Consider the following 26,892-nt stretch of genomic DNA (forward strand, 5'->3'; position numbering starts at 1 on the left):
GAGTGACCTGAGGTCAATAATGTTCACTCAATGTGGCCTATAGTAAGAATTATGTATGCTATTCTATGCTTATTAAAGGAAGGGTGGGATCATTATTAAATAATCATCTTCCAGTAGGGTGCATGGTCTGCAGCCTGTCTTTGACAGTAGTTGCTTTCATCAGTCAGAATATATAGCCTAACTTTCCCTTTCATAAAGGCACCATTGTACTGTTTAAGGGTTTCCATATTGCTTCCATTACCACAGACAGAATAAGTACCCTGCCATCTTCATTCATAAAAGTGCCACTTCACAGCCTTTCTCTCCAATTCATAAAAATGTGGACAGAAGGAGGCTTAGTTCATGATAGGGAACCAGAGGCAGCAGCAGCAGCAGCAGCAGCCCTGCTGCTGGTATAAGGAAAACAATTGGATTACTTCCCCATGAAACTTCCCTGAGCAGAGGATAATGGAGAGGGGTGGGGAGCAAGCCTTTCTCGCTGGCTGAGCAGCATTAATGGGGTTGATGACATTCACTTCTGCTAGTGGGCGTCCGCCCACTCTACCCCAATGTAAGGCAGTTTCAAGTAAGGTAGTTTGAAGGGTTTTATTTATTTACTTTATTTATTACATTTATATGCCGCCCCATAGCCAAAGCTCTCTGGTTGGTTTACAAAGGTTAAAAACAGTGAATATTAAAAACAAATATACAAAATTTTAAAACCATCAAAAGCATAAAAACAACAAGATCCATTTAAAAACTCAGCATACATTGTTAACTGCCTGGGAGAAGAGAAAAGACTTGACCTGGCATTGAAAAGATAACAATGTTGGTGCCAGGTGAGCCTCAGCGAAGAGATCATTCCATAATTGGGGAGCTACCACTGAAAATGCCCTCACCCTTGTTGCCATACTCCGAGCTTCTCTCAGAGTAGGCACTCAGAAGAGGACCTTAGATGCTGAGCGTAGTGTATGGGTAGGTTCATGTCGGGAGAGGCGTTCTCTCAGGTATTGTGGTCCCAAGCCATGTACGGCTTTATAGGTTAAAACCAGAACCTTGAATTTGGCTCAGAAATGCATAGGCAGCCAATGCAAGCAGGCCAGAGTCAGTCAGTCATCTGTTCAAACCTTCTGGTTCTGGTTATCAATCTGGCTGCTGCATTTTGCACAAGCTGCAACTTCCGAACCATCTTCAAAGGCAGCCCCATGTAGAGGGCATTGCAGTTATCTCATTTGGAGGTTATCAGAGCATGGACAACTGAAGCTAGGTTTCCCTGTCCAGATAGGGGCGTAGCTGGGCCACCAACTGAAGTTGGTAGAAGGCACTCCGTGCCACCGAGGCCACCTGAGCCTCAAGAGACAGAGATGGTTCTATGAAAACCCCCAAGCTACAAACCTGCTCCTTCAGAAGGAGTGCAACCCCATCCAGAACAGGTTGAACACCCACTATCTGGTCAGAAGAACCACCCACTAACAGCATCTCAGTCTTGTCTGGATTGAGTTTCAGTTTATCAGCCTTCATCCAATCCATTGTTGTAGCCATCTAGTTTTAGATACTGTTTTCTCTGTTTTCTTACTTCATGTGCCACTGATAGACCAAATCCGATTTCAAGAAAATCTGGATAATACTCCAATGCAATTCTGATTCTGTTTTCAAGATTCAAACAAAGTGTTAAAATAGTCATAAAACCAAGAAAATCAAATGCACAGTTAAAAACACAAGAATAAAATAAACATACACACCCAACCCAACAGAACTATACTATATCATTGTGGAACTTCTGAGAGGTGAGGAAGTAAATAACTGTGAGAAAGATCCAAATTGTCTCATTTTCCTCCATCTCTCTATTCAGGGCTAAGCGTATCAACAAAAGACATTTGTAATTTCTACCAATTTAATGTATAATTCTGCAAACTGATTTCAATTGTTTTTCTTTACCAGCTCCTTTCAGTGTTGACGACTAAGGAGCTTTTGGCTTATGCTAAGGCAGGTGCTGTGGCAGAAGAAATCTTGTCAGCCATCAGAACAGTTGTTGCTTTTAATGGACAGGCGAAAGCTAAAGCAAGGTAAGATGGCATTTATATGCATTCAGGCAGCTGCCTTATACCAATATTTATTTATTTATTTATTTATTAAATTTATATACCATAGCTAAAGCTCTCTGGGCAGTTTACAAAAGTTAAAAACAGTGAACATTAAAAAGTATACAAAATTTAAAACCATCAAAATATAAAACCAACAGTATAAAACAACAGTATCCATTTAAACAACAACAGTTCTGGGGTCCATTAAAAAAAAACTTAGCATATGTTGTTAAATGCTGTTAAATGCCTAGGAGAAGAGAAAATTCTTGACCTGGTGTCGAAAAGATAACAGTGTTGGAGCCAGGCGACCCTCATCGGGGAGATCATTCCATAATTGGGGAGCCACCACTGAAAAGGCCCTCTCCCTTGTTGCCATCCTCCAAGCTTCCCTCGGAGTAGGCACTCGGAGGAGGACCTTAAATGTTTAGCGCAGTGTACGGGTAGGTTCATGTCAGGAGAGGCGTTCTATCAGGTATTGTGGTCCCAACCCATGTACCAAGACAGAGCAATGGTCTGTCTAGTTTGGTATTGCCTACACTGACTGGCATTTGCTCTCCAGGGTTTCAGATATGAGTCTTTCCAGATCTACCTGCAGGTACTGGGGACAAAAGCCAGGACCTTCTGCTAGCAAAGCATGCTCTACCACCAAACTATGAGCCATTCTCAGTCTTCTGGGTTTCTTCCCTCCCAGTGTATGGTCCTTTTGAACTCAACTACACTTTGGTCCTAAGATGCCTTTCTAAGTCCATGAGCTGCCTGTGTTCAACTGGAGCTCATGCTGTACTTCGGTCTGTCTACATGGGAGGGTGAAATGTGCAGTTTTGAAGAGGTATTTCTTCTAACATCCTTCCCCCGCATCCCGCTTGCATGGCCGTGGGGAGGCTGTTGCGGGCGGGGGCGAAGGGAGACGTGACTTCTTGCCATTGGTTGGTGCTGGGTGGCACCAATGTACGGGGCCTATATGTACAGCCTATATGTGCAGCCTATATTAGGCGCCCCCGCCCGCCCCTGAGCCTCTTTGCATTTTGCGGCTGCAAGGGAAAGGACTACCTTGCAGCAAGAAATCCAGCCCACATGGTCCCAGCGTGGGTGGCAGCGGAAAGGAGCAGAGGAGGACGAGCAGCAACAGGCCAGTCTCCCTTTGCAGATCGTTTTATAAAATGTGGCCCGAATTTGATACCATATACTGTTGTCTCGTCTCCTTATTTTGCATCGCAACCCTTCATCAATGGGGCATCGCCGAATAAAATGTGTCCATCTTTCTCGCTTCCTGTAAACAGAGTAGTCCACATCTTCAAATGGGAAAGCCCAGCGAGGTCCCAGCAGCCTCAGAAGATTTAAAATGTGGTTTTTAGAAAATATAAATGGCAGAAATGCTTGCCTCTACAGAAGCAGAAGACATGAGTGGGAAATACCCTAAATGTAACATTTTGGAATCTCTCTGTTTTCAGGTATGATGCAAACTTAGAGGAGGCTATGAGTGTTGGAATGAAAAAGAGCATTGCCAAAAATATTACTGTGGGTATCTCCAGATTTTTTATATGTGGTTGCTATGCACTTGGCTTTTGGTATGGAACCAAGCTCACAGTAGATGATAAGGATAACTATGACATCGGAAAAGTTTTAATTGTAAGTATAGTTGTTCCACTAAATGTAAACTTTAAAAATGTGATCTGTGAACTTCCAATATAGTTGGGTGTTTCATTAAGGATTTAAGAATCTCAGGGTCTAACCCTAAGCAGCTGGAACCATCGCTACCTGGTTATGCACAAATTGACTTGATCCCCAGATCATTATGTCCAGTGATGGGCTGCTTCCAATTATCAAACTGGTGTTGGGGATGCCAGCAGCAATGACTGACTTCGTATTAATTTACTGCACTTTTTATCCTGCTTTTCAGCAATACATTTCTGGAGGTGAAAAGACTCCAGTAGTTGAGCCTTCCCAGTGACCATATTGACAGTTTGTTAGAGGTTGTATGTATGAACCTGATGTGGCAATAATCTTGATATAAATAATTTGACATCTTAGGCAAAGTGGTATGTTGATGCTCCACAAGCAGTCATGATGCCCTACAGCCACTACCACCATCACCACCACCTCCCTCTAACCCACCAATATCCTGGCAGTACTTAAGCCTTTTCCTCCTGCTGCTGCTTGTCTCCTCTTTTGCCCTTCCACACATCCCCGCCACCCTCCATTCTGTCTTTTCCCCTGGCTTCAGCCTGACTGCCTCATTCACCGTCAGGGGCCCTTCCTACTGAGGCAATCTGAGTGACACAGCAGCACAGGCAGTCTCCAAGGCCACCTTACCCAGAATGCCTCACTATGAGAAAGCTGCATGCATGATTCTCCCAGCAGCAGAGGAGTGTGTGGCTGCAGCTGCTGCGGTGGCAGCTGCTGCCACGTAAGGGAGGTCATTTGTTGCCAGAGGCAGTCGCCCTGTTCACCCCATCAAAGAGACAGCCCTGTTCTAGGTGCTTTCTATGTATTCAGAGCACATCCAGTGAGACAATCTCTGCGCAAAAAAACTACTACTGTGCACAAATTCTCCTTGTTGAAATGGGGCGTTTTCTAAAGGGGAAGCCTGTTGGAATTAATGTGGATGGTCCTTACAATGAAGCTAAATAATGCAAGAGCTCCACCAACTGACAGTTAAAGAAATAAGCACATGATGCAGTCTTCCATAACTACAGTTCACTTAAAGTAAAGCCAGAATGTATCTGGGATTATAATCCTATAGAACATTAGAACATAAGAAGAGGCATGTTAGATCAGAAGAACAGTCCATCTAGTCTAGCACTGTAGTAACTGGTGTACGGTTATTGATACTGAATGTAGTGTATAGCCATCATGACCAGTAGCCATTGATAGCCTCCATAAATTTGTCTAACTCCTTTTTAAAATCATCCAAGGGCTCATCAACACTAAGCAGGATATTCCATTATGAAAGCAGTATTTATAAGGCAAGAGCCACACACTGCTTTATACTGGTATTGAAGTCCACTGACAACTGTTGAGGCCCATGACACATACCACATCAGTCCGTTGGTTTCTGTTCACCAGTCTGCTGCTAAGATCATCTTCTTGGCTCGCCGCTCTGACCATGTTACTCCACTGCTGAAATCTCTTCATTGGCCTCCAATTCACTTCAGAATCCAATATAAACTTCTCCTGTTGACCTACAAAGCTTTTCACTGTCTATCTCCTTCCTATCTCTCCTCTCTCATCTCACACTATTGCCCCGCTCGTGCTCTTCGCTCCTCTGATGCCATGTTTCTCGCCTGCCCAAGGGTCTCTACTTCCCTTGCTCGGCTTCGTCCATTTTCTTCTGCTGCCCCTTATGCCTGGAATGCTCTTCCAGAACATTTGAGAACTACAAGTTCAACCGCAGCTTTTAAAGCTCAGCTAAAAACTTTTCTTTTTCCTAAAGCTTTTAAAACTTGATTTTGTTCTGACTTTATACTGTTAGTTTTACCCTACCCAGTGCCTGTTTACCCTACCCTGTGCCTGTTTGCATTCTCTTCCCCTCCTTATTGTTTTATTATGATTTTATTAGAATGTAAGCCTATGCGGCAGGGTCTTGCTATTTACTGTTTTACTCTGTACAGCACCATGTACATTGATGGTGCTATATAAATAAATAAATAAATAAATAATAATAATAATAATAATAATAATAATAATAATAATACCATATACCGCTTTCATGCCACTTTCGTAGTGTTATATCCTGCTTGGTGTAGATGTGTCAATGGGCCCCAACAGTTGTCAGTGCACTTTAGGACCACTATAAAGCAGCAGTGTAGATCCTGCCGTGCACGTCAATACCGCTATAAAGCAGTAGTGTGGCTCCTGCCTTTTATATACCGCTTTCATACCGCTTTCATAGTGGAATATCCTGCTTGATGTAGATGAGCCCCAAGTTGATGGCCATTTTGTGCTAGTGAATTCCATAGTTTAACTATGCACTTTGTGAAGAAGTTCTGTCCTGAATCCCTACCAACGAGCTTCATGGAATAACCCTACTTTTTAAGTATTATGAGAGATGGAGAAAAATGTCTCGCTCTCCACTTTCTCTACACCATACCTCATTTTGTGTACCTCTATCACGTTTCCTCTCACCTTTATGAGCTAATCAGTTCCAGATGTTTCCTCATAGGGGAGTTGCTCTGTCCTCTTAATCATTTTGCCTGCCTTTTTCTGCACCTTTTCCTACTCTGCAATATCTTTTTTGAAAAGCTGTGGCCAGAACTATACCCAGTAGGCAGGTTTACATCTGCCTGTCATGAGCTGCCTAATTAGTATAATTATCCTCACTGGGTGCAGGTTGTCATAATGTCCGAACCCGGCAAGGGTGGGTGGCTGTGGTGATTTACAAATCAGCCTCAAGGCCATGGCTTCTTCTAGCATTTCAGGGTGTGTAAACTACCCCAGCCATAACAACCCACACCCAGAAAGGGTCATCATGCTAATTTGATTGCTTGCAACTGGCATGCAGGGGGAGGAAAAACAAGCCATCGTGGGTTATTTTCCCTCCATGATTGTGCAAACCCGGTCCATATTTCAAGTGTGATCACAATATTGATTTACACAAGGGCGGTATGATATTGGCAGTTTGATTTTTTTTTTTTATTCCCTATGTAAGTGAATTGGGGATTATTTGCCCCATTGTGCATCAGTTGACACTGGCTTCCATTAAACCTCATTTGCCATTTTGATGCCCATTGCCCTAATTTTTCTTTCTAGATTTTCTTTTCTTTGGATGCATATAAGATATTTATAGCTCTGCAAAAGGAGCAAAATCCTGCTGAAAAAAATAGGGGGGGAAGTTTTTCTGTCTTGTTGTTTTCATAAAGAGTTCATTTACAGAGTCATGCAGCACCATCCTATGCATGTATACTTGGAAGTATGTGCCATGTGTTGAATGGGGCTTAGTTTCAGCTATGTGTACATTGAACTGCTGGTTTAATTGCTGTGGTACTGCATTAACTGAATGTAAATAACAGAACCAATGTTTATTACTACTCCCATCTCTACTCCCCATAGGTGCTGATTTGTGTGTTTCTTGGTTCATTGTCCATGGGACAAATTTCCCCAAATTTGGAGAGTCTGAGCAATGCTCGTGGAGCAGCCTATGAAGTCTTTAAAATTATCAAAAAGGTATATATTGACCAAGTTATATAATATGACTATTGCAATGTTCCACTTACATAGATCTTATAAAAGAAGTAAGATTGTGAAATATTCCAATCAATTTTCAACACAGCAAATATGGGGAAAACTAAAAATACATTTAAAAAACCCTCATCAGTATCTTCTTTGATTTCATTTATTAATAATTCTAACTTTAACTAATTTGGATGTGATGCAGAATATTAACAATGTATAGATATCTTTAAAGATAGATTTTGTATAAGTTCTGAGGAACATGGGAGTACAGATTCAGATATGCCTCTGTGGTATCAACATTTTACAAGATTTTGTAAATGTTAAAGACAGAAAAGGATTTTTTAAATATAATATTCCCTATCAGAGTTTTAAGATGTCATGATTGCAAACTGGATTCAAAGGAATGCTGTCACAAATATTATGAATTTATTATAATGAAAGACCTGCAAGTAAGGAATAGTATTATTGGGGGTGGGGAGTGAGGGCTTGGCTCACCAGTAAATGAGACCATTTCTAGATGAGGTTTTTAACCTGCCACTTTATGCTGCATCTGCTTCCAGATTCCATTGTGGGATTCAGATGGGATAACTACACACTCATTTTTTAGGGGTGTTTCATTCTCTGCCTTTCTGTACATTCTTCTACATAACCTCTAGGTGGCACTGTGGTGTAGTGGAATCATACAACTACACTAGCCTTTCATTCTGCCATTCCCTCAAATGTTGGATTTTCTCTGGTCAACCCCCCTCCCCATGATAATGCTTTGAAAACATGGGAGAGGCCCTAAGGGTTTATGACACCATCCAAGCCACCTGCAAACTGCTGTGATTGAGGAATGGTGAATGCATTATAAAAGCCTCATTTAGAAATGCTCTGTGTACAGCAATATATTTCAAGATGGAATATCTGCAGCATTCCGCCCTCGCACAGAACATTCCAGGGAAGTTTCTGCATAAAATTTGCATTTCTCTAGATTTAAAGCTTTGCTTTCAAAATGAGCTCTGAAATTCTCAAGGTCTCAGAAAGGCAACTGTTTGCTTATCCAGGATGGAAATGTGAAGCAAGGGTCCTTAGTTATTCCACTTTTAGTAATACAGATTTAAAACTGGCCCATTAGCAATGCTATTAATATGTTTTGCCAGTTCAATTTCAAATGTGTTCATGGGAAGGAGTATCATTTAGGGAAGGCAAAAAGGGAATTTGCCCCTCTAGTGTTTCAGACCACATTCCTCAGGACCACTTATGCCACTGATTTATAATGAAGTATAGTAAGGTAACCTCAATAAATGACAAGTATACAGTACTTATTGCTAGTTTTTCTGATATAGGCCTTAGCTAGACCTAAGGATTATCCAAGGCAAATGGAGGGGTCGTCCCTGCCTGCTCCTGGGATCCCCTGTGTGTCCTTTGGATGCACAGGGATGATCAAGGGACGATCCTGAGATATAGGCCTGGTCTAGCCATGGCGATAGTCAAGCTGTGGCATTTGAACCTTACTGAGCATTATGGGCCCTTTGATCTAAAATGGCATCTCTACTTACCAGAAATTCAGCCCTCTTAGAAGAGAAGAACATAATGTAGCATTTTACAGAGTGCAATTCTAAATTTATTAATCATTAGACATGCTTATATTAAACTACAGGTATAGAAGTAATTTCCTTCCAAATTATCTTTCCAGCCCCGTCCCATAGATAGTAGTTCCAGTGACGGGTTCAAGCCAGACAAGCTCCAAGGAGAGATTGAATTCAAAAACATCCATTTCAGCTACCCCTCTAGACCTGATATGCAAGTAAGGTTCTTCTTCTTCTTCTTCTTCTTCTTCTTCTTCTTCTTCTTCTTCTTCTTCTTCTTCTTCTTCTTCTTCTTCCTCTTCCTCTTCCTCTTCCTCTTCCTCTTCCTCTTCCTCTTCCTCTTCCTCTTCCTCTTCCTCTTCCTCTTCTTCTTCTTCTTCTTCTTCTTCTTCTTCTTCTTCTTCTTCTTCTCTGTTCCCTGCCCCTTTAGATATTACCATGTGTGTGATGAAAATGGTTATTGCTCTTTTCTGACTGATCAAAGAAGAGGTGCTTATAGGTTGTTAAAATAACTTCTTTTTTACAAATAAAAATATTGGGTTGGATCCAGATTTAGGCAGGTGCAACTAGACTGGTAGATGCTGACTTCCCCACTCTCTCCTCCACACAGCAACCTGTCCAGCCCCATGAAAATGCTGTATAGAGGGTTGGGGGACCTCGCTGAATGGAGAGTGTTCTGGTGCTGGAGGGGAGAGGGGATCACCCCAAATCAGGCAGAGACACCTTCTGTGAGAGAAGCCCTTCCAACAACAGTAGACAGATCCTGGATCCATCCCATTATCAGCAATGAAAAGAAGCCTTTGTACCTGGAATATGGAATGTCTTTGCCAGATATGTTCAATGAGTGCATCGTTTTTAGGATGTCATTCACTAACCAAATCATACCACTATGACCCTGTTCAGATGACACACTAAGCCATGGTGGTTAAGCATTTTGAGGTAAACATTGGCCAGATTTACACCAAGCCCGATATGACATTTTGAAAACAGTTTGAAAACTGCATACAGAGTATGTCCTGGGCCCCAACAGTTGTCACTACTGTTATAAAGCATTTAAAAGCAGTAGTGTAGACCCTGCCCCCTCTCTCTGGCCTAATCTACACCAAGCAGGATATTGCACTATGAAATAGTATGAAAGTGGTGTATAAAGGGCAGGAGTCACACCAAGCAAGATATAGTGGTATGAAAGCAGTATATGGTATGTGTCAATGTGCACTTCGATACCGCTATATAGCAGTAGTGTGGCTCCTGCCTTTCGCACCGCTTCTATAGTGCAATATCCTGCTTGGTGTAGATTAGACCATTATCACTTAGCATGTCATGTGAACCATGACTTAGCATGCCCTGTGAACCATTCCTAACCATGGTGGCTACATTATTATTATTATTAACTAGCTGTACCCTGCCACACGTTACTGTGGCTCAGTCTGGTTAAATTGAAAAGAAAGAAAAGACAAAGTGGATGTTTCTAATATGTTTAATTTCACAATGCTTGTGGATATACAATATTTTTAGTTGTTACATTGTCTGTGTAGATATAGGGATTGTCTGGTTTGCCGACTCTAGAACACGCAACATATAATTGTCCATGTGAGAAGCAATCTGTGTCTAGATCTAAACCGCACAATTCTAAAGATTGGCCCTGAGCTTTGTTGATGGTGATTGCAAACGCCAATCGAATTGGGAACTGCAATCTCTTAAATTGAAATGGCATATCTGTTGGAATCATAGGAATGCGAGGAATGAGGACATCTTCACCTTTGAAAGGTCCTGTCAAGATTGGTGAGGAGGTTAGCGGAAACTCCTGGCAGTTATCTTTCTTCAGAACGTGTAACTGTCACAGGTGTGACATCTATATTCACTCAGCCAATTGTGAGAGAACATGCAAATAAGAGAGAAGGCAGAGGCAGTGGATTGGCCTACTGGTTGGCGATGTCACAATGATCAGCAGGACTGGTTTTGAGGAGGCCTATTTCTTCAATTTTAAGAAAAACCTTTGACCCCATATAGAACATAGTTACATAACAACGCTCGCGTATTCGAATGCAACGTTGCGTCAAAATTTCAAAGCAATCGGTGAAGAACTTTCGGAGATATAACGTCTGTTTCGAACGAACATTTACATTTTTATTTATATAGAAGATAGTTTTCATTGTTGCAATCACCCAACCTATTAAGGTAGAGAGTGTAAATGTTGTGTGTGTTTAACCAAAAAGAAACCCAAAACTTTTTAAATATCATTCCAGATTCTGAAAGGTCTGAACTTAAAAATCCAGCCTGGGAAAACTATTGCTCTTGTGGGTTCCAGTGGCTGTGGGAAAAGCACAACAATTCAACTACTGCAGAGATTCTATGATCCAGCAGAAGGACAGGTATGTTTGGACTGAACGACGGCTGTGCAATTTACAGAGCAACTAGTTGCAATTTCCTGTATATAAAAAAAGCAGCTCACTGAACAGTTTGTTTGGCAATCAGTGTTGTATGACATTGACCTGAGCTCATGCCATGTTGTTGACTATCCCAATTTGAATACTTTCAGTAATTTTAAGAGCAATTCTAAAGGTTGTATCCAAATTAAGATAGTTGCAGTTAATTCCCATTGAAATCAGTGAAAACCAATTATTTAAATGGCATTTAAGTACAACAAACTTAGCCTGGACTGAATCATTATTCTTTTGTAACGTCTGTTTTCAAATAAAAAACAAAATGTTATCGATAATGCCATTATTGAACTTTATTTAACAAAACATCTTAAATAATGTCCAGTTTCAATTATATTACTCATGTTGTCCCTGAAGCATCTGTGGTGGAACTATTTGTTGAGCGAACAAAGTTATCTGAGGGTGCAATCCTATGCATGTTTAGACAGAAAATAGTCTACAACTCCCAGAATTCCACAGCCAGTATGAAGGATGTCTTTCTGTCTGAACATGCATGGGACTGTACCCTATTTTTGTGGCTCTTACAAACTCCAACACTCTTACTCCCAGATTACTATAGATGGACATGATATCCGGACACTTAACATCAAGTGGATGAGAGAAAACATTGGCATCGTAAGCCAGGAACCGGTTTTGTTTGCGACCACAATAGCAGGCAACATTCGTTTTGGCAGAGAGGATATTACGGATGCTGAAATTGAACAGGCAGCTAAAGAAGCGAATGCTTATGACTTCATATCAAAACTCCCTGATGTGAGTATCTAAACTTTCAGTTTCTCTATTATGATTCTGAGAAGTCTGCTAAAGATGTGCAAGGATTTAAGTTTGTCAGCCTTCAAATGATCTTCTTTAGATAGTCATTTCATAGGGAAGTTTTTCTGGTTACACATGGGCTCACTGGTATTTATAAATAGGTGCACTAATCCAGTTTTTCCTGGTAGACGGTCACAGGTCCAGAGACTGCCCTGGATGATGCCACATATTTGTCACTATCAAGGTGACTGAAATATCCAAGTGTAAACCAAACAGATCTTGTTCTGGTAGACACCAACCCACCCTTTTTTACCCCACTCTGGTAATAGGTTTCTTGAGGATCCACAATATGAAGGAATCTAGTTGACACAGGTCTGTGTGCACTTTTCCTCCAAGTTCATATAACTTTCCAGTCTTCAAATTACCTCTCTGGAAGCACAATGGGGTTCAAGTGTGTGGCAAAATTTTGTTTAAATCTCAGTTTTACACAACTAAATTTAGTGGGTAGCATGTTGGACTGTGAATTGATAGATCCGGGTTCTAGTCCCCACTCGGCTATGGAAGTGCACTGGATGACTTGGGACCAGTCACAGACTCTCAGCCCAAGCTACCTCACAGAGTTGTTGTTTTGAGGATAAAATGGAGAGGAGGAAGATTATGTACACTGCCTTGGGTTCCTTGGAGGGAAAAAAAGCAGGGTAGAAATTCCGTAAATAAAATATATGTGTTTGTGCAGATAGTACATTTGTATGTTTTTCCATTGAACTGTTTTGTTGTAACTAGAAGTTAATTTTAAAAAACAAATACATATTCAGTGGGATCTATTTTTCAGAATGGCAGCAACATGCAACCAGGCAAATAGTGGGCTTATTAACTCATATTTTTTCTTATGGTGGGCTGTTTGATAATGCAGACCAGAGCAGAGACAGTTTCAACTTCTTTCTGTATTAAAGGAAGAATCCCTTGCAGTAGTTCCTTACGAAGGACACCATTCTGCCTTGACAATCTTTTCAGGTCTGAATAACAAAATGATCTCCCTTAAACATTAGGGGGCTACTGATATTGCATATCAGTATTCTGGTTGGTATATATCCTCAAGATTTTGAAACTGGTATAGTGCCTTTGATTATTTGCATGTTGTTTATTTTGTGTGGGATAGTTCTTTGACTGTTTTGATATATTTTATTATTTCTGTTTCTGTTTCTGATAATATACAAAATATGGTAGTTTCACTGTTTGCAACGATTGTATTGCAAAAAATATTAAATCTTTATTTCTTTATTCATTAATTTAATAGATTTATACACCATTGAACATATTTAAAAATATATCTAAGCAGTTTGCAAGAAATACATTAAGATACATTATGATATATATTAAGATACACAATGAAGGCTAAAACGTTTTCATGAAACATTAATAAAAAACATCAAAATCAATAAAAATGAGTACAATACTATAATTACAAACAAATTGGGTAGCACACTCACTCACTGAACACCTGGGTAAAGAAATGGATCTTTAATTGGAGTCTAAAGCATGCTACAGTTGGCACCTTCCAAATACCAGGGAGAAGTCATTCCATATGGTGGGTGCCACAACGGAGAAGGCCTGCTTCCTGATTGTTGTGAGATGGCAATCTCCAGGTCATGATGCAACAGCAAGGCCTCTGATGACGATTTTAGGGATTGCACAGGCTTGTATTTGGGAAGGTGATCTGCCAGGGGCCTAAGCTCTTCTGGGTTTTACATGCCAACAGCAAGTTGGCCGAGTGGGGACTAGAACCCGGATCTATCAATTCACAGTCCAACATGCTACCCACTACTGTGTAAAACTGAGATTTAAACAAAATTTTGCCACACACTTGAACCCCATTGTGCTTTCGGAGAGGTAATTTGAAGACTGGAAGGTTATATGAACTTGGAGGAAAAGTGCACACAGACCTGTGTGAACTAGATTCCTTCATATTGTGGATCCTCAAGAAACCTATTACCAGAGTGGGGGGGGGGGAAAGGGTGGGTTGGTGTCTACCAGAACAAGATCTGTTTGGCTTACGCTTGGATATTTCAGTCACCTTGATAGTGACAAATATGTGGCATCATCCAGGGCAGTCTCTGGACCTGTGACCATCTACCAGGAAAAACCGGATTAGTGCACCTATTTATACTTGGCTCAGTAGCTAATAGGTAGCCAGTACACTTGCTTCAACACCAGTGTAATATGTAATCCTGGCTGCCATATTCTGCACCAGATGCAGCTTCTGGATCAAGCATGAGAATAGCCCCACATAACCTTTTGCCTCCTGTAGGTTTTTTGCTCATTTGTTTTCTGGCTATCCAGTCAATCTTGCTTAGGATTCCTGTTGTAACCAGGGCTGAGGTGGCTATCTCAAATTTATGACTATACTCATCAGTGTTTAATTATGGTGAATCACCAGTCCATATTCATTTGCTTCCTTTTGATAACAGAAAACTTATTTTTAGCAAATGCAATCTTTAATCTTACAGGAAACATTCACAGTCCAATATAAATAGCAAAGTAAATCAAGGGAATGTTTTGTTTAGACTGAATTCAAAGAGATGAATGAATATAGTTTACTACGTGCCAACATAGGACTCTCTTTTTCTCCTCTTGGAATGTTTCCTGCTATTGTTCACTAAGTTGACCCTGATGGATAAAACTGGATAAAACCATTATCGGCACCATCTGTATGATAGTAGGTGACGAATCCCTCCTATACTCAGCAAGCAGACAGAAACAAAAGTCTCCTTTGCTTGCTCTGGAATTTTTTGGTTTGGATGTGGAATGCTTCTAACACATTAACTTGAACACTGACCACCTTTTCTTGTTAGTCAAACTAACAGTGGAACTTCAATGTGATTTCCTCTGAGTTCTGTGTTCTGAATGTCCCAGAGATTTAACACCATGGTTGGGGAAAGAGGAGCCCAGCTGAGTGGAGGGCAGAAACAGCGCATTGCTATCGCTCGTGCCCTCGCCAGAAACCCCAAGATCTTGCTGCTGGATGAAGCCACCTCTGCTCTGGATACGCAGAGTGAATCCATCGTGCAAGCAGCCCTTGATAAGGTAAGCCTGCTGCTCTGATTACATAGTTTTCAAAGCTGAGTTTTAGCAAGGTGTAAAGAATGAACATAAAGGAATGGAAACCAGTGTGAGAATGTAACCCCTATCCTTTCCCCTCTTTGAAGGCCAGGACCGGCCGTACCACCATTGTGATTGCTCACAGACTCTCCACCATCAGGACAGCCGATGTTATTGCTGGCTTTGAGAAGGGCCTTCTTGTCGAACAGGGGACACACGACAAACTCATGGCACAGAGGGGAATTTACTATGCCCTCGTAACACAACAGGTAATAAGACACGGTGACTTGGTTTGCGCATAATACTAAACCATGATTTAGCTTTATCAGTACAAGCCGCAGTGAGCCTCAGGCTACAATATCTCTTATTGAGCTGTGAGGAGACTGGAAGCTTCTGCTTGCTTTTTAGATTAACTGCAGTGAAGGGTTATGTCCAAACCTTGAACTGCAGTTAACTATAATTAGTAAAAACAAGCCAGCTTCCGAAGTTATGGGTTACATCTGGCTTGTTTCCCTTAACCACATTCTGTCCAGGTTCAGAAGTCACAGGTTAGTCTAAAACAGATGTGAATGTTTCCAAACTCCTCCTTGCAAAGGGGAAGCACATGAGCCCATGTTTGCTGCTTCTCTTCCTCGGTGCTAAACCGTGATTAGCATTGTTTGAGAACAAGGCCAATACAATGTCCTCCCACAGATTTATTATTTACTGCCTTCCTCCCTCCCCAAAGGGCAATATTATATGGTACTTCAGTTAAAGCTAGCACATGAGAGGATGTCAACCCAGCTTCCTTGGCAGGGAGTTCCGGGGCCTGGGAGTCACCATGGGGAAGGCCCTCTTTCATGTCTCCACCAAATGTAGTTCTGATGCTGGCAGGACCAAGAGAAAGGCCTCCCCCAAGGAACTTAAAACTGGACAGGCTCATATGGGAGAAAGTGGTAGTCTGGTCCCAAGTCATAAAGGGCTTTATAGGTCATAACCAGCTCTCTGAATTGTGCCTGGAAACGGATGGGTAGCCGGTGAAGCTGTTTGAACTGACAAGCTCCCTATAACAGGCTCCAGCAACAGACTGGCTGCAGCATTCTGGACCAGCTGAAGTTTCCGAACAGTTTTCAAAGGCAGCCCCACAGAGTCCGTTTCAGTAATCTGAACAGGATGTAGTATGGCATGTAGTATGACCATGGCAAGCTCAGAACTCTCTAGAAATAGGCACAGTTAGTGCACTAGCCTGAACTAGGTAAATGCACTCCCGGGCATCACCAAAATCTGAGCATCCAAGTTCAGCCCTGAACTTGGAGTACACCCAAACTGGGAAGCAAAACAGATCCAACACAGACTGAATCCCTGTCCCCTGATCTGCCCTTATTTCTTGTCAAAAACTCTTTACATATCAAGTAGCATATCAAGTTAAAGGCTATGCTAGAACCCTTTTCTGGACAGCTATGAGTACTGAATCTAAGGCCCTTTCCACATCTCCCATGCTTCCAGGAGGGAAGGGGGAGGATATCATGATATTCTGCTCGTGAGATTCTCCCCCGGGAGCCATACACACACACAACATCCCTGGAGGAAGGAGGGACATTGTGCCCACCATTTACTTATTTTTAAAGGGGAGATGAGCACAACTGTGCTCCAACGAAAATGTAAGTGTGTTTTTTTAAAAAAGAAAAAGAAAAGAAACCCTGACCCCGCTCCCCCCCCCCGCCCCCCGCCCCCTGATAGGCACGGAGCACCCAAAGGGGCAGACAGACAACACGTCTCCCACAGTCCCAGAATGGTCCCGGCACCAAAGAAAAAGTGTTTTCCGTTTTCCCAGGTTTTCCCTGGGGTTGTCCCTGGGATCCCATGTGCATCATTTGGACGCACAGGGCCGACCCCGGGCCAACCCTAGGAACAAACAATGGTGTAGAATGGGCCATATAGTGTGATTTCTTCCACCACAAGTAGCAATCATGCTGTAATTGTACCACTTCAGAATGCTCCACATGTAGATTTATTTATCACCATGGAAATTAAAGTGGTAGATCCCGTTGGAAATGCATTTTCTTCCAAGTGAATTCTTTTGTTTTTGTTGTTAGTGTTACGGTGGAGATGATCAAGAGGGTGAAACAGAAGAAGAACAAGAGACCGATTTTGAAGAGGAGGATGAAAACTCTGAGCAAAGTGATCAAAACCATCTGGAGGCAAATGATTTGGAAAATCCTATTGCTGGCACACAATCAGTTAAAAGGGGGATGTCCCACAGATGCAGCATCAGTAGGGCTTCTACTAAAAAGTTCTCTGAAAGGAAGAAGAGGAAGAAAAGGAAGAACAACCCAAAGAAGGCTAATGTGGTTGGTTGTAAGATTAATTCTCACATATCTTGTGAGGGTAACATAAAATTTGCAACAGGTCATTCCATTTTTGTTAAAATTGCTAGATATATTACTTTTCCTGTAAATCTTGTTAATCTGATAATTGCTTCGATGAACTCCTAAATTAATATATTCTGTATTGGTGCATTGATCATTTGACTGTCACTGAAAGACCAAGGGCTCATCTACACCAAGCAGGATATTCCATTATGAAAGTGGTATATAAAAGGCAGAAGCCACACTACTGCTTTATATACTGCTTATTCGGCCCCCATTTTGTCCCCCCTTCCCCACTTACCTGCCTCTGCCATCCGCCACAGAGACAAGTAAGTAGGGAAGGGGGGCAAAATCTCGATCCGCCCCTCCAGATCTCGCTCCATGGAGTAGAGCGTGGGAGGATTGGATCGACCCAAAGTGAATCGGCCCGATCCAAAAGTTTTGGATTGGGCCACAAAGCAGTTCAGGGGGTCCGTGCACAGCCCTACAGGATATAACACTATGAAAGTGGTATGAAAGCAGTATATGGTATGTGTCAATGGCCCCCGACAGTTATCAGTGCATTTCAATACTACTATAAAGAAGTAGTGTGGCTCCTGCCTTTTATATGCCACTTTCATATCACTTTCATAGTGGAATATCCTGCTTGGTGTAGACGAGGCCCAAGTCTGTATTGCTTATCTAAGGCCAGCATACTGATTCACAACAGTCCATTGTTACAATTTCAATACAGTTTGTAGTAAGCTCTTGCAAGGAAAGGACAAGACTTGATGAAGGAAAAATACAAAAAGAAAAAAAAACACATAAATATGTCTTCAGACCAGCAGAACTTTTTTGTTCAGAGCTCAGTCCTGGAGAGGAAAGATGAAATTGAATTGACTATAGTGAACATACTTCTAGGTTGACATTGCATTCAGTGCAAGAGTTTATTTATTTTTATTTTTTTTATTTTTTGCATTTTTATACTGCCCAATAGCCGAAGCTCCCTGGGCAGTTCACAAAAACTAAAACCATTCAAAGTATAAAACAAACAGTATAAAAACATGATATAAAATACACGTTAAAAAGTACCTTTTCACTCCACAAATGGCTCACCTGAAGCACAAGAGGAGCAAGGCAGATTGCTGAGCCAATTTGCTGGTATGCTGATCTGTCATTTCAGTTGTGAAGTTGGGCTTGCCAATTAGCTGGAAGACCTATTGGGTTTTCTCGTACTTTACACTCACAGAAAATTCCAAGTGTTGCCCTCGTTCCACTAGTGGCTGCACCAGCCCTAGCAGAACAATTAGCACAACTAATGCCAGGAACACATACCCCAATGCAGTCGCAATGAGTTTTGCAAAGCCTCATGCAAGGCCTTGCAGAACAGCCTGCACAAGTAGAATGGAAGTATTATGTTTGACATTTGTGCAAGAATGGAAACAGGGATTCTGCAAGCGGAGGAAGGTTTGCGCTGGCAGAACGATACCATAGGATACAAACCATTTGGGAACTCTTTCTCTCTCTTGCTTTCTCTCTGTCTCCTCCTTTCTGTTTTCCCCATGATATCTGTCATCAAATCCAAAAGTAATGGGTGGGGGAGAAGTGCAGCAAAGGGACCAGTTGTCCAGAAAAAGCAGATTGATGGATAAACAGGAGATTGTTCCAACTATAGTGAGTAAAATGGTAGAAAGCATGAAGAGTGGAAGAAGAAAGCTGGTAGCAGATGAAGACAGATGTAGCGTTCCTGGGAATAACTATTTTGAAAACTTCAGAATTTCATATTGCTGAAATATGGCCATGTTTCTAGCAGGATTTACCAATATAGCCTACACACACACACACACACACATACACACACACACACACACCCCTTCTCAATTACTTCATCTGACATTTTGTATTTACTTGTATGATCAATTTCATCTTCACATAACTTCACAGATCAAGATAAAATTATGCACATAACTTTAGAAAAAGATATAACTGTAAAAATATAGTTTCATCCACCTTGCTGTGATTTTGGTAATCAAGCAAAACAAAGGACTGGCAACAGGTTTTTGTTTGGTTTTGATAATCATGTATATGCTATAGGCAAAGTAGTCTGACAAAGTTCTGATATTCCAGTAATACTGCTGCCTACCCACAAACTTCTGAAATGCCCACAAACTTCTGGGCTTAACAATATTTTAAGAATTTAATCTGGAGCACTTTCCACAAAACATTAAGATGCCGCGAAATCAAACTATAATGAGCAATAAGGCACTAAACAATACAACTTCTAGTTCGTCAGAATGATCCATGCATTCATGCTTTTCATGATTGCTGATCCAATTTGACTTTTCGGTACCTTACGCAGAGAGATTTTGATGTGAGTTAGCATTTTGCTCCATTTCTTCTTCGTTTTTGACTGAGCGATTAAAGCTTTGAAGTTATGGAAATCAGTGGATGTACTTAGGTCAGTAAGTTCCCTTATTTAGCAGATTCATGTACATTTCTTGGCAACCTTTTGCCTGGTATGTTGCCGAGCAATTACATTACCTCTTGCAGTGTTCTCACCCACTGGTAACAACTAGAATTTTGTCTCTTACAGGAAGAAAAGCTCCCAGAGGTGCCTTATTCCAGAATTCTGGCTCTAAATAAGCCTGAGTTCTGCTATATTGTGATTGGAGTCATTGCTGCTGCCATTGCAAGTGGTGTTACTCCTACATTTGCAGTTCTGACTGCTAAAATCGTTGGGGTAAGTTCAGGCCTGTTCAGTAGCCCATGCAAAATCTTTCTCTTCCATTATCCAACCAAGACCTGTTTCTTTCAGATTTAGGAACTTATCTTGCTCTCTGGAGAATCAGCTAACTCCTACAAGGGAGGTGATAAAGCAGAATCACAACTGACTTGTAGTGGTTGGTTAGAGTTTGAGGCATTGGCTGAATTGAACAGAATGACTGTAAGTAAGTAATTATTTTCTATACTGGTGATTAACACTGTACTTTGCAACCCAGGCTTTCGAAGAAGAGGATCATGTAAAGAGAAGCCGAAATACAACGATGTTTTCTCTACTGTATCTTCTCCTGGGAGTGATCAACTTAATATCATTTATAATCCAGGTAAGGACTAGCATAAAGTGTACGTCAGCTTTCCCTAGCCTGGTGCAATCCAGATGTGTGGGAGTATAACTCCCAACATCCCCACTCAGCATGGCCAATGGCTGTTTATAATGGGAGTTAGATTCCAACACATCTGGAGGGCACCTCCTTCCTATCCCAAAGGGGCAGTGGTGACCATGTAAATGTAGCAACTATAGAGTTTATTCATCCTTATTATATCACAGCATCACTCACATTAGTAATTCAGGTGTACACAGGATCACTCATATCAGCAGTTCAAGGTCACTCAGGTATCCTGGTCCCTAAACAACTAGGGACCAGGATACCTAAAAGTGTGCTTTCTCCCTTATCAACCTAACCAATCATGGAGGTCATCAGACAGTATGGTTCTGGTCATTCCGCATGGACCTATAGCCAGATTTGAGTCCACCTAGAGAAGAGCCTTCAATGTGTTGGCTTCCTCTCTATGGAACGCCCTGCCTCTGGAGATGAGGCAGGCACCAATATTGTGTTGCTTTCAATGCCTTCTGAAAGCATCTTTATTTCAGGAAGCCTTCCTTGACTGACAAGCCATGTTTTTACTAGTACCCTGTTTTTAAAAATAACAAATGTTTAATACACTGTTTTATCCATTTATATTTTATTGGTCACCACTTTGGAATCTGTTTTGATGTGGAGTGGTATATAAATGTTGTAAATAAATAAATTTAGTTGCAGGATCAGTTCCTGCAGTCCAAGGTGGAAAGATCTCTTAGCATTGAAGAATCAGCTTAGGGAGGCAAGGCTTTGAATAATTTCTGTAGCATAGAACCTTACCTCTGGGAGGCAAGACAGACTGAGGACGTGTAGACTTGGGGTTTTATACTGTTTCAACAAAGGCTTCAAAGATGCAAAGAGTGCCATCCAACGTAACAAAAACACAAAGAGGTTGCAAGAAAATCCTAAAGTACCAAGAACGACATTTCCTGGTTAAGTTGTTCATTCTAGTCCCTGAGCAAACACCTGATACAGAAGACAATGCTTAGCAGAGATGGGCACTCCATTAAGTGAAATTTTACCCAACCTATTGCAAATTACAAATTGTGAAACCTATTCTTGCCATTCAATCCCTTTGCTCTACACCCAGAGGATGCTTCCCGTCCATCAGCAGGGAGAAATCACTTTACAGCCAATATCTGCAGGAGATCAATATAATATTCTGCCTCAAGATTTTATGCAATTCCAGTTGGTATGATAAGGAGCGTCATCAGACAAGCGTTTTATCACACGCTCACTACTTCCTACTCATGCATCCTTTAGACGGTGACATCTGCTTCCTGCGCACCTCCCACACTTTATTACTTTTTTTCCGTCACAAAATGTAATCTGACTTTAAAAAAAACAAAAAAACAGAATGTGCCGCCATTTCCTGCTGTGTGCAGGAAAAGTGACACAATAAAAATGGCCCCTGAATGGGCCATATAGTCTTTGTTTACTTCCTCTTTTGTCTCCGGTATTGTGGGACAGGAACAGGGGTGGAGAAGCGACGGTAGGGAACCACAATTTCCCACCCACCCACCCCCGTCTGATGATGCTCAAGGTCTCCTTGTGTACATGATCTGAACCACAAGGTAAACTGCCTTACCAATGTCAAAACTTCTTGCCTAAGTGCAGACCAAATGTTTCTTAAAGGTCCCATGCCTGTAGTGTGTGTGTGTTTGTGTGTGTGAGTGAGTGCGCACGCGTGCACATATACATGTAGAGCTTCATCCCACGTACCTGTTTCCATCAAATTATCCCCCTACAGCGCTAAGCTGTCGCCGTTGTTGTTGTTGTTGCTACCGGGTGGCTAGATCCTTTGCATACCAGGAAATGGGGTTAAGGGGGGAAATGTAAAAAAATCATTAAAAAATCAATGGATGACCCAATCTGATTCAAATTTGGTATGCTTAAAGCACTCCTTAATATCTATTACTGTACCAATTTTGATGTCTTTATCTTTAAAGCTTACGCAGATATAAGCATTTGTTTAATTTTTCTTCAAATCCTGCTCCTGCATTCCAGTGGCCGCTCAGATGATATGCTCAAAAACGAGTAGCAAAATACGGCGAGGCTTTTGCCTTTCAAGCACAATTAAAGCAGGATGCATGGGAGTACTTCACAATAAAAGCAGGTTATAAGCTGGAAAACTGGCTGTGCTGGCAGCCAGTAGGCATAGTGACACCTTAAAGATAAATTCACCCTTGTGATATGCACAGTTGCGCAATCTAAAACAAAGCACTCTGCTAACAACCTCAAGTCTGACTACGTTTTGAATATATTTGTTGCACTCCTGCTTATGACACCTCCTTGTTATTAATAACCCATGGTTCAGTTCTCAGTCTAATATGTACCTTTAGAGCTTCTTCTTAAGGTGCCTCCTCCTATCGGAGGTTAGCTATCATTACACCTATTTTTCTTTTTGACACTGCTGTACTAAATAATTGTATAGAAGTAGAGCTATACTATTCCCTCTACTTCTTTAGCCATGACATTTGTCTTCTTCTCAATGATCTTTTTGCTTCAATTTTCCCTTGTATAATAAGTTGAAATATGGTATATTTTTCTCCTCAGATAATATTACCAATATATTGCAATTTTCTTCTTTTGATGGTATTCAGTAATTCCATTTGTTTGCTTACACTATGTAGTACATCTTTATTTGTTACTCAGTGAGTCCATAATATCTTTAACATACTTCAGTATATCCACATTTTGAAAGATTTGGTTTTCCCCCAATTGCTCTTCTTAAGTGTCCAAACCTCCACTCCATAAAATAATATTGAAAACACGTAATATCTTACCATCCAAATTCTTAGTGTAATATTAAGGTTCTGACTACATAACATTTGTTCCATTCTGACAAACGCTGTTTTTGCCATCTCAATTCTTGTGTTTATCTCTTGCATTTGTTTGTTACCTTTAAAGCAGTGGTGGGCAATTTGTGGCTACTCCATCCTCCAGATAGATTGGCCTACAACTCCCATCAGCTGTAGCCAAACTAGCCAATTCATGAAGGATCATAGCAGTTGCAGGCCAAAACATCTGGAGAGCCACACATTGCTCACCCCTGAAGCCAATACACTGATATTGAGTCACTTGATGAACTTGTTTAAAGGATGGAATACATAAGGACATAAAAAGAGCAATACTGGATCCAACCAACACTTGTGGTATATGTTTTAATGATGTCTCTGCTGTTCTTACGTAACCAATTGTCAGTCCTAAAAATCTTTCTTCAGCCTGAACACAAATGGAACTGCACAAGAGCGTGCTGCAAGATTTATAATGATTTGTCTATTAGCCCCTGTCTACGGGATCTAAGACTTCAAAATGTTATCGTATTTTCCTAGAATGTACAATTAATGCATTTGTATTGACATTTTTCAGGGATTCATGTTTGCAAAGTCTGGGGAAACGCTGACCATGCGGCTGCGATCACTTTCATTCAAAGCATTGCTTCAACAGGTAACAACGAAATGTAACTGCTCTGAGTGCTGCTTTTGGGGGGTGGGGTGGGATGGGGTGGAAAGGTTAGATAGAAATGAAATCAATAAGTGAAAGGAGGAACAAAAGGACATTTCTATGGTAGGTCAGGCCTTTGGTCCATTGGCCTCAATGTCAAACTAAAGACATATATGGGACAGAGAACAACATAAAATTGAACAGTAACTTCCATCAAAAGGTGCATGAAATTGTTCAACAAAAGACTGGGCCCAATGAAGAGGGAACCTGGGAAGCTGCTTTATTTAGTCAGATTATCAGCCCATCGAGCTGAGTATCCTGAGTACACTGACTGGCAGCAGCTCTCCAGGGTTCCAGAAAGCGATCTTTTCCCAGCCCTACCTGGAGATGAACCTGAGACCTTCTGTAGGCAAAGCATGTGCAGCCCCACTGAAATTTGACCCTCCCAACTTTTTAATGGTTTCTTAAAATTAAGACTCAATAATGTGTTTGTACAATTTTTTTTTAAAGGAAATTGGATGGTTTGACGACCACAACAATGGCACTGGGGTTCTGTTAACCAGACTTGCAACAGATACTTCTCACGTCAAAGGGGTATGTTTGCTACTTGTTGTTTGTTTGTTTGTTTTAGTGAAATTGTGATTGTACCAAGAAGCTGTTGCAGAAAGCAGCATAACAAATGGGCTGTTGAAACTACCCAGCATTTTCAATAGCACACCGTCAGTGTCTTGTTTTCTGACCGCTGTCAATGATTTAACTTGTTGTAAGCCAAATTTTCTAAACTTAGTTTATTCACTGTCCTTTATTATTTATTTATTCAAAGTACTTTTATTTGAAGTGTTTTTATTTACTGAAATTTTTGATTTTATTTGATTTCAAGCATTTTAAAAAGCTTCCTGAGAAGCTTAATTTTTTTAAAAAAAAATATTGTGAATATTAACAAAATAGAACAGAAAATACATTGTGAAAATGGAAAAACACATAATTACATATATAGAACTATCGTCGATTTCCATCATGTGTACCATTCATAAAAAAAGGGAGAGAGTTATACAAAGGTTTCAAGAAAAGCAGACAAGATATCCGTGTATTTATCCACTTTCAAGTTGCGTCTATATAACACCCATTCAGAAGTTGATAATGTTATTAAGTCCTCAATCCATTGCATTATGGGAGGTGTAAGTTTGTCCTTCCAATGTGATAATATAAGTCTTTTGGCTATCATTAGAGCTCTAAAGATCCATCTGCACTGACCATGTGTTAACTTCCAAGAAGCCGGTAGGTTATTTAAGAGGATATGGACATTGTTCCATATTATAGATTTATTTCAGTACAAAGTTCATCCTTATTGTTACCTCCTCTGCAAAAGGGGCAACTATGGGGCATTGCCAGAACATATGAGTTAAAGAAGCATTAGATGCATTACATCTCCAACAATTGTGCAAGTTAGACAAACCCTTATTGAAAAGGCATTGTGGAGTTCAATAAACCCGAAACAATTTATTTTGCTGAATAAGACTTAACCCGAGATCCATAGAAGCTTCAGATATAGATGTTAGGCCAACCGTCCGTTGGTTAGGCAAAATAGGGCACTCCAATTCTCTATTCCAGTCCAATCTTAGAGAAGCTTACATGCAATCAATTGAAGAAGATACTCAATGCTCACAGGCAGTGGTGGAATGCAATGCATGCTGCCTGCAGGACATTCAGCCCATCAGGAGAGGGTTGGCGGAAGGATGACTTGCCCCACTTAAATGCTCTTCAACAAAGATCCCTTTGGATGAGTCCTTTCCAATCCTAAAGCAAAGGGCTGTAGCTATAATTCTGCCATCTACCTTCCAGGGTTTGTAGCATTTCCTGCTGACATCACGCTGGCATGGAGAGATGCTCTCACATTCATCCCATGGCATGTCTGTGATTAACAGTTCTAACTAACAAAGTCGTATTGCTAGTGCGTAGGACTACTGGATGGCTTTTCCAAAAATTTAGTAGCATGACTTGGCAAGAGCAGGGCAATGGGGCAATTGTATTGATCGAGGCCAAATATTCATCATGCCTTCTTGAGTTGAGCTTGCAAATATAGCTAGTTTAGTAACTAGTTTAGTAAGATGTTGACAATTTGATTTACTGCATGATTCTGTTAAATATCATAGCTTTGAAGTGAACGGACTGCACTGTTTGTTTGCTATAAAGGAATTCTTTATGACAAAAATGTGAGAACTCTAAATGTGTATGTTTTTGTTTGTTTTTAATTTTTTAAGGCTACTGGAAGTCGACTGGCCTTATTAACCATGACTACATTCACTGCTGTGGCTGCTGTTGTAATTGCTTTCGCTCATAACTGGCAATTAACGTTGCTTATCCTGGCCTGTATTCCTTTCACTGCTGGTATACAGGCAATTTTCTTTAAATCAATGACTGGCCGTGCAGCAAGGGATCAAAAAGCCCTTGAGGAAGCAGGAAGAGTAAGTTCTCTGTATGTAAAATGCATGACTATGATTAGGTCAGGGATAAGGAAGCTGTGGTCTTCCAGATGTTGTTGAACTCTGGCTCCCATTGGCCCCAACCATCACGGCCAGTTGTCTAGGATGAATGGAGTTGTAGTCCAGGAACATATGGATTAGGTCAATGGTGGTGATAGTGGGCACTGCTCCTAACATTGCAAACATAAGGCAATGGTTCTTCTGCAAAAGACCCTTGGTTTGCTTATCTTTTTATCCAAGGAGATCCCAGGTTAATTTACTATAAAACCACATGTGCAAATTAAAAATATAACATGCTGAAAGAAACTAACCATAAAAAACAGCAGATAAAAAAAGGCGTAAAAGTCTATACAGGGTTGATACATCCCCCACTCCCAGTCATATTTAGATATACCA

At 41.0% G+C, this 26,892-nt stretch overlaps 1 protein-coding gene across 1 annotated transcript in view; it reads left to right on the top strand.

Annotated features, from left to right (window-relative positions):
• The window catches only part of LOC134397226 (ATP-dependent translocase ABCB1-like), a 49,335-nt gene that overhangs the window by 11,927 nt on the left and 10,516 nt on the right, over positions 1-26,892 (top strand). Inside the window, exons 8-21 of the mRNA XM_063123700.1 lie at positions 1,921-2,045; positions 3,515-3,692; positions 7,113-7,226; positions 8,914-9,024; positions 11,053-11,178; positions 11,797-12,000; positions 14,914-15,084; positions 15,207-15,368; positions 17,175-17,429; positions 20,020-20,166; positions 20,426-20,530; positions 23,939-24,016; positions 24,524-24,607; positions 26,275-26,478. Of these exons, the coding sequence (XP_062979770.1) occupies positions 1,921-2,045; positions 3,515-3,692; positions 7,113-7,226; positions 8,914-9,024; positions 11,053-11,178; positions 11,797-12,000; positions 14,914-15,084; positions 15,207-15,368; positions 17,175-17,429; positions 20,020-20,166; positions 20,426-20,530; positions 23,939-24,016; positions 24,524-24,607; positions 26,275-26,478 (2,064 nt within the window). The remainder of the gene's footprint in view (positions 1-1,920; positions 2,046-3,514; positions 3,693-7,112; positions 7,227-8,913; positions 9,025-11,052; positions 11,179-11,796; positions 12,001-14,913; positions 15,085-15,206; positions 15,369-17,174; positions 17,430-20,019; positions 20,167-20,425; positions 20,531-23,938; positions 24,017-24,523; positions 24,608-26,274; positions 26,479-26,892) is intronic.

The sequence above is a fragment of the Elgaria multicarinata genome, chromosome 1, assembly GCF_023053635.1.
Source record: "Elgaria multicarinata webbii isolate HBS135686 ecotype San Diego chromosome 1, rElgMul1.1.pri, whole genome shotgun sequence".
NCBI classification, from domain to species: domain Eukaryota; kingdom Metazoa; phylum Chordata; class Lepidosauria; order Squamata; family Anguidae; genus Elgaria; species Elgaria multicarinata.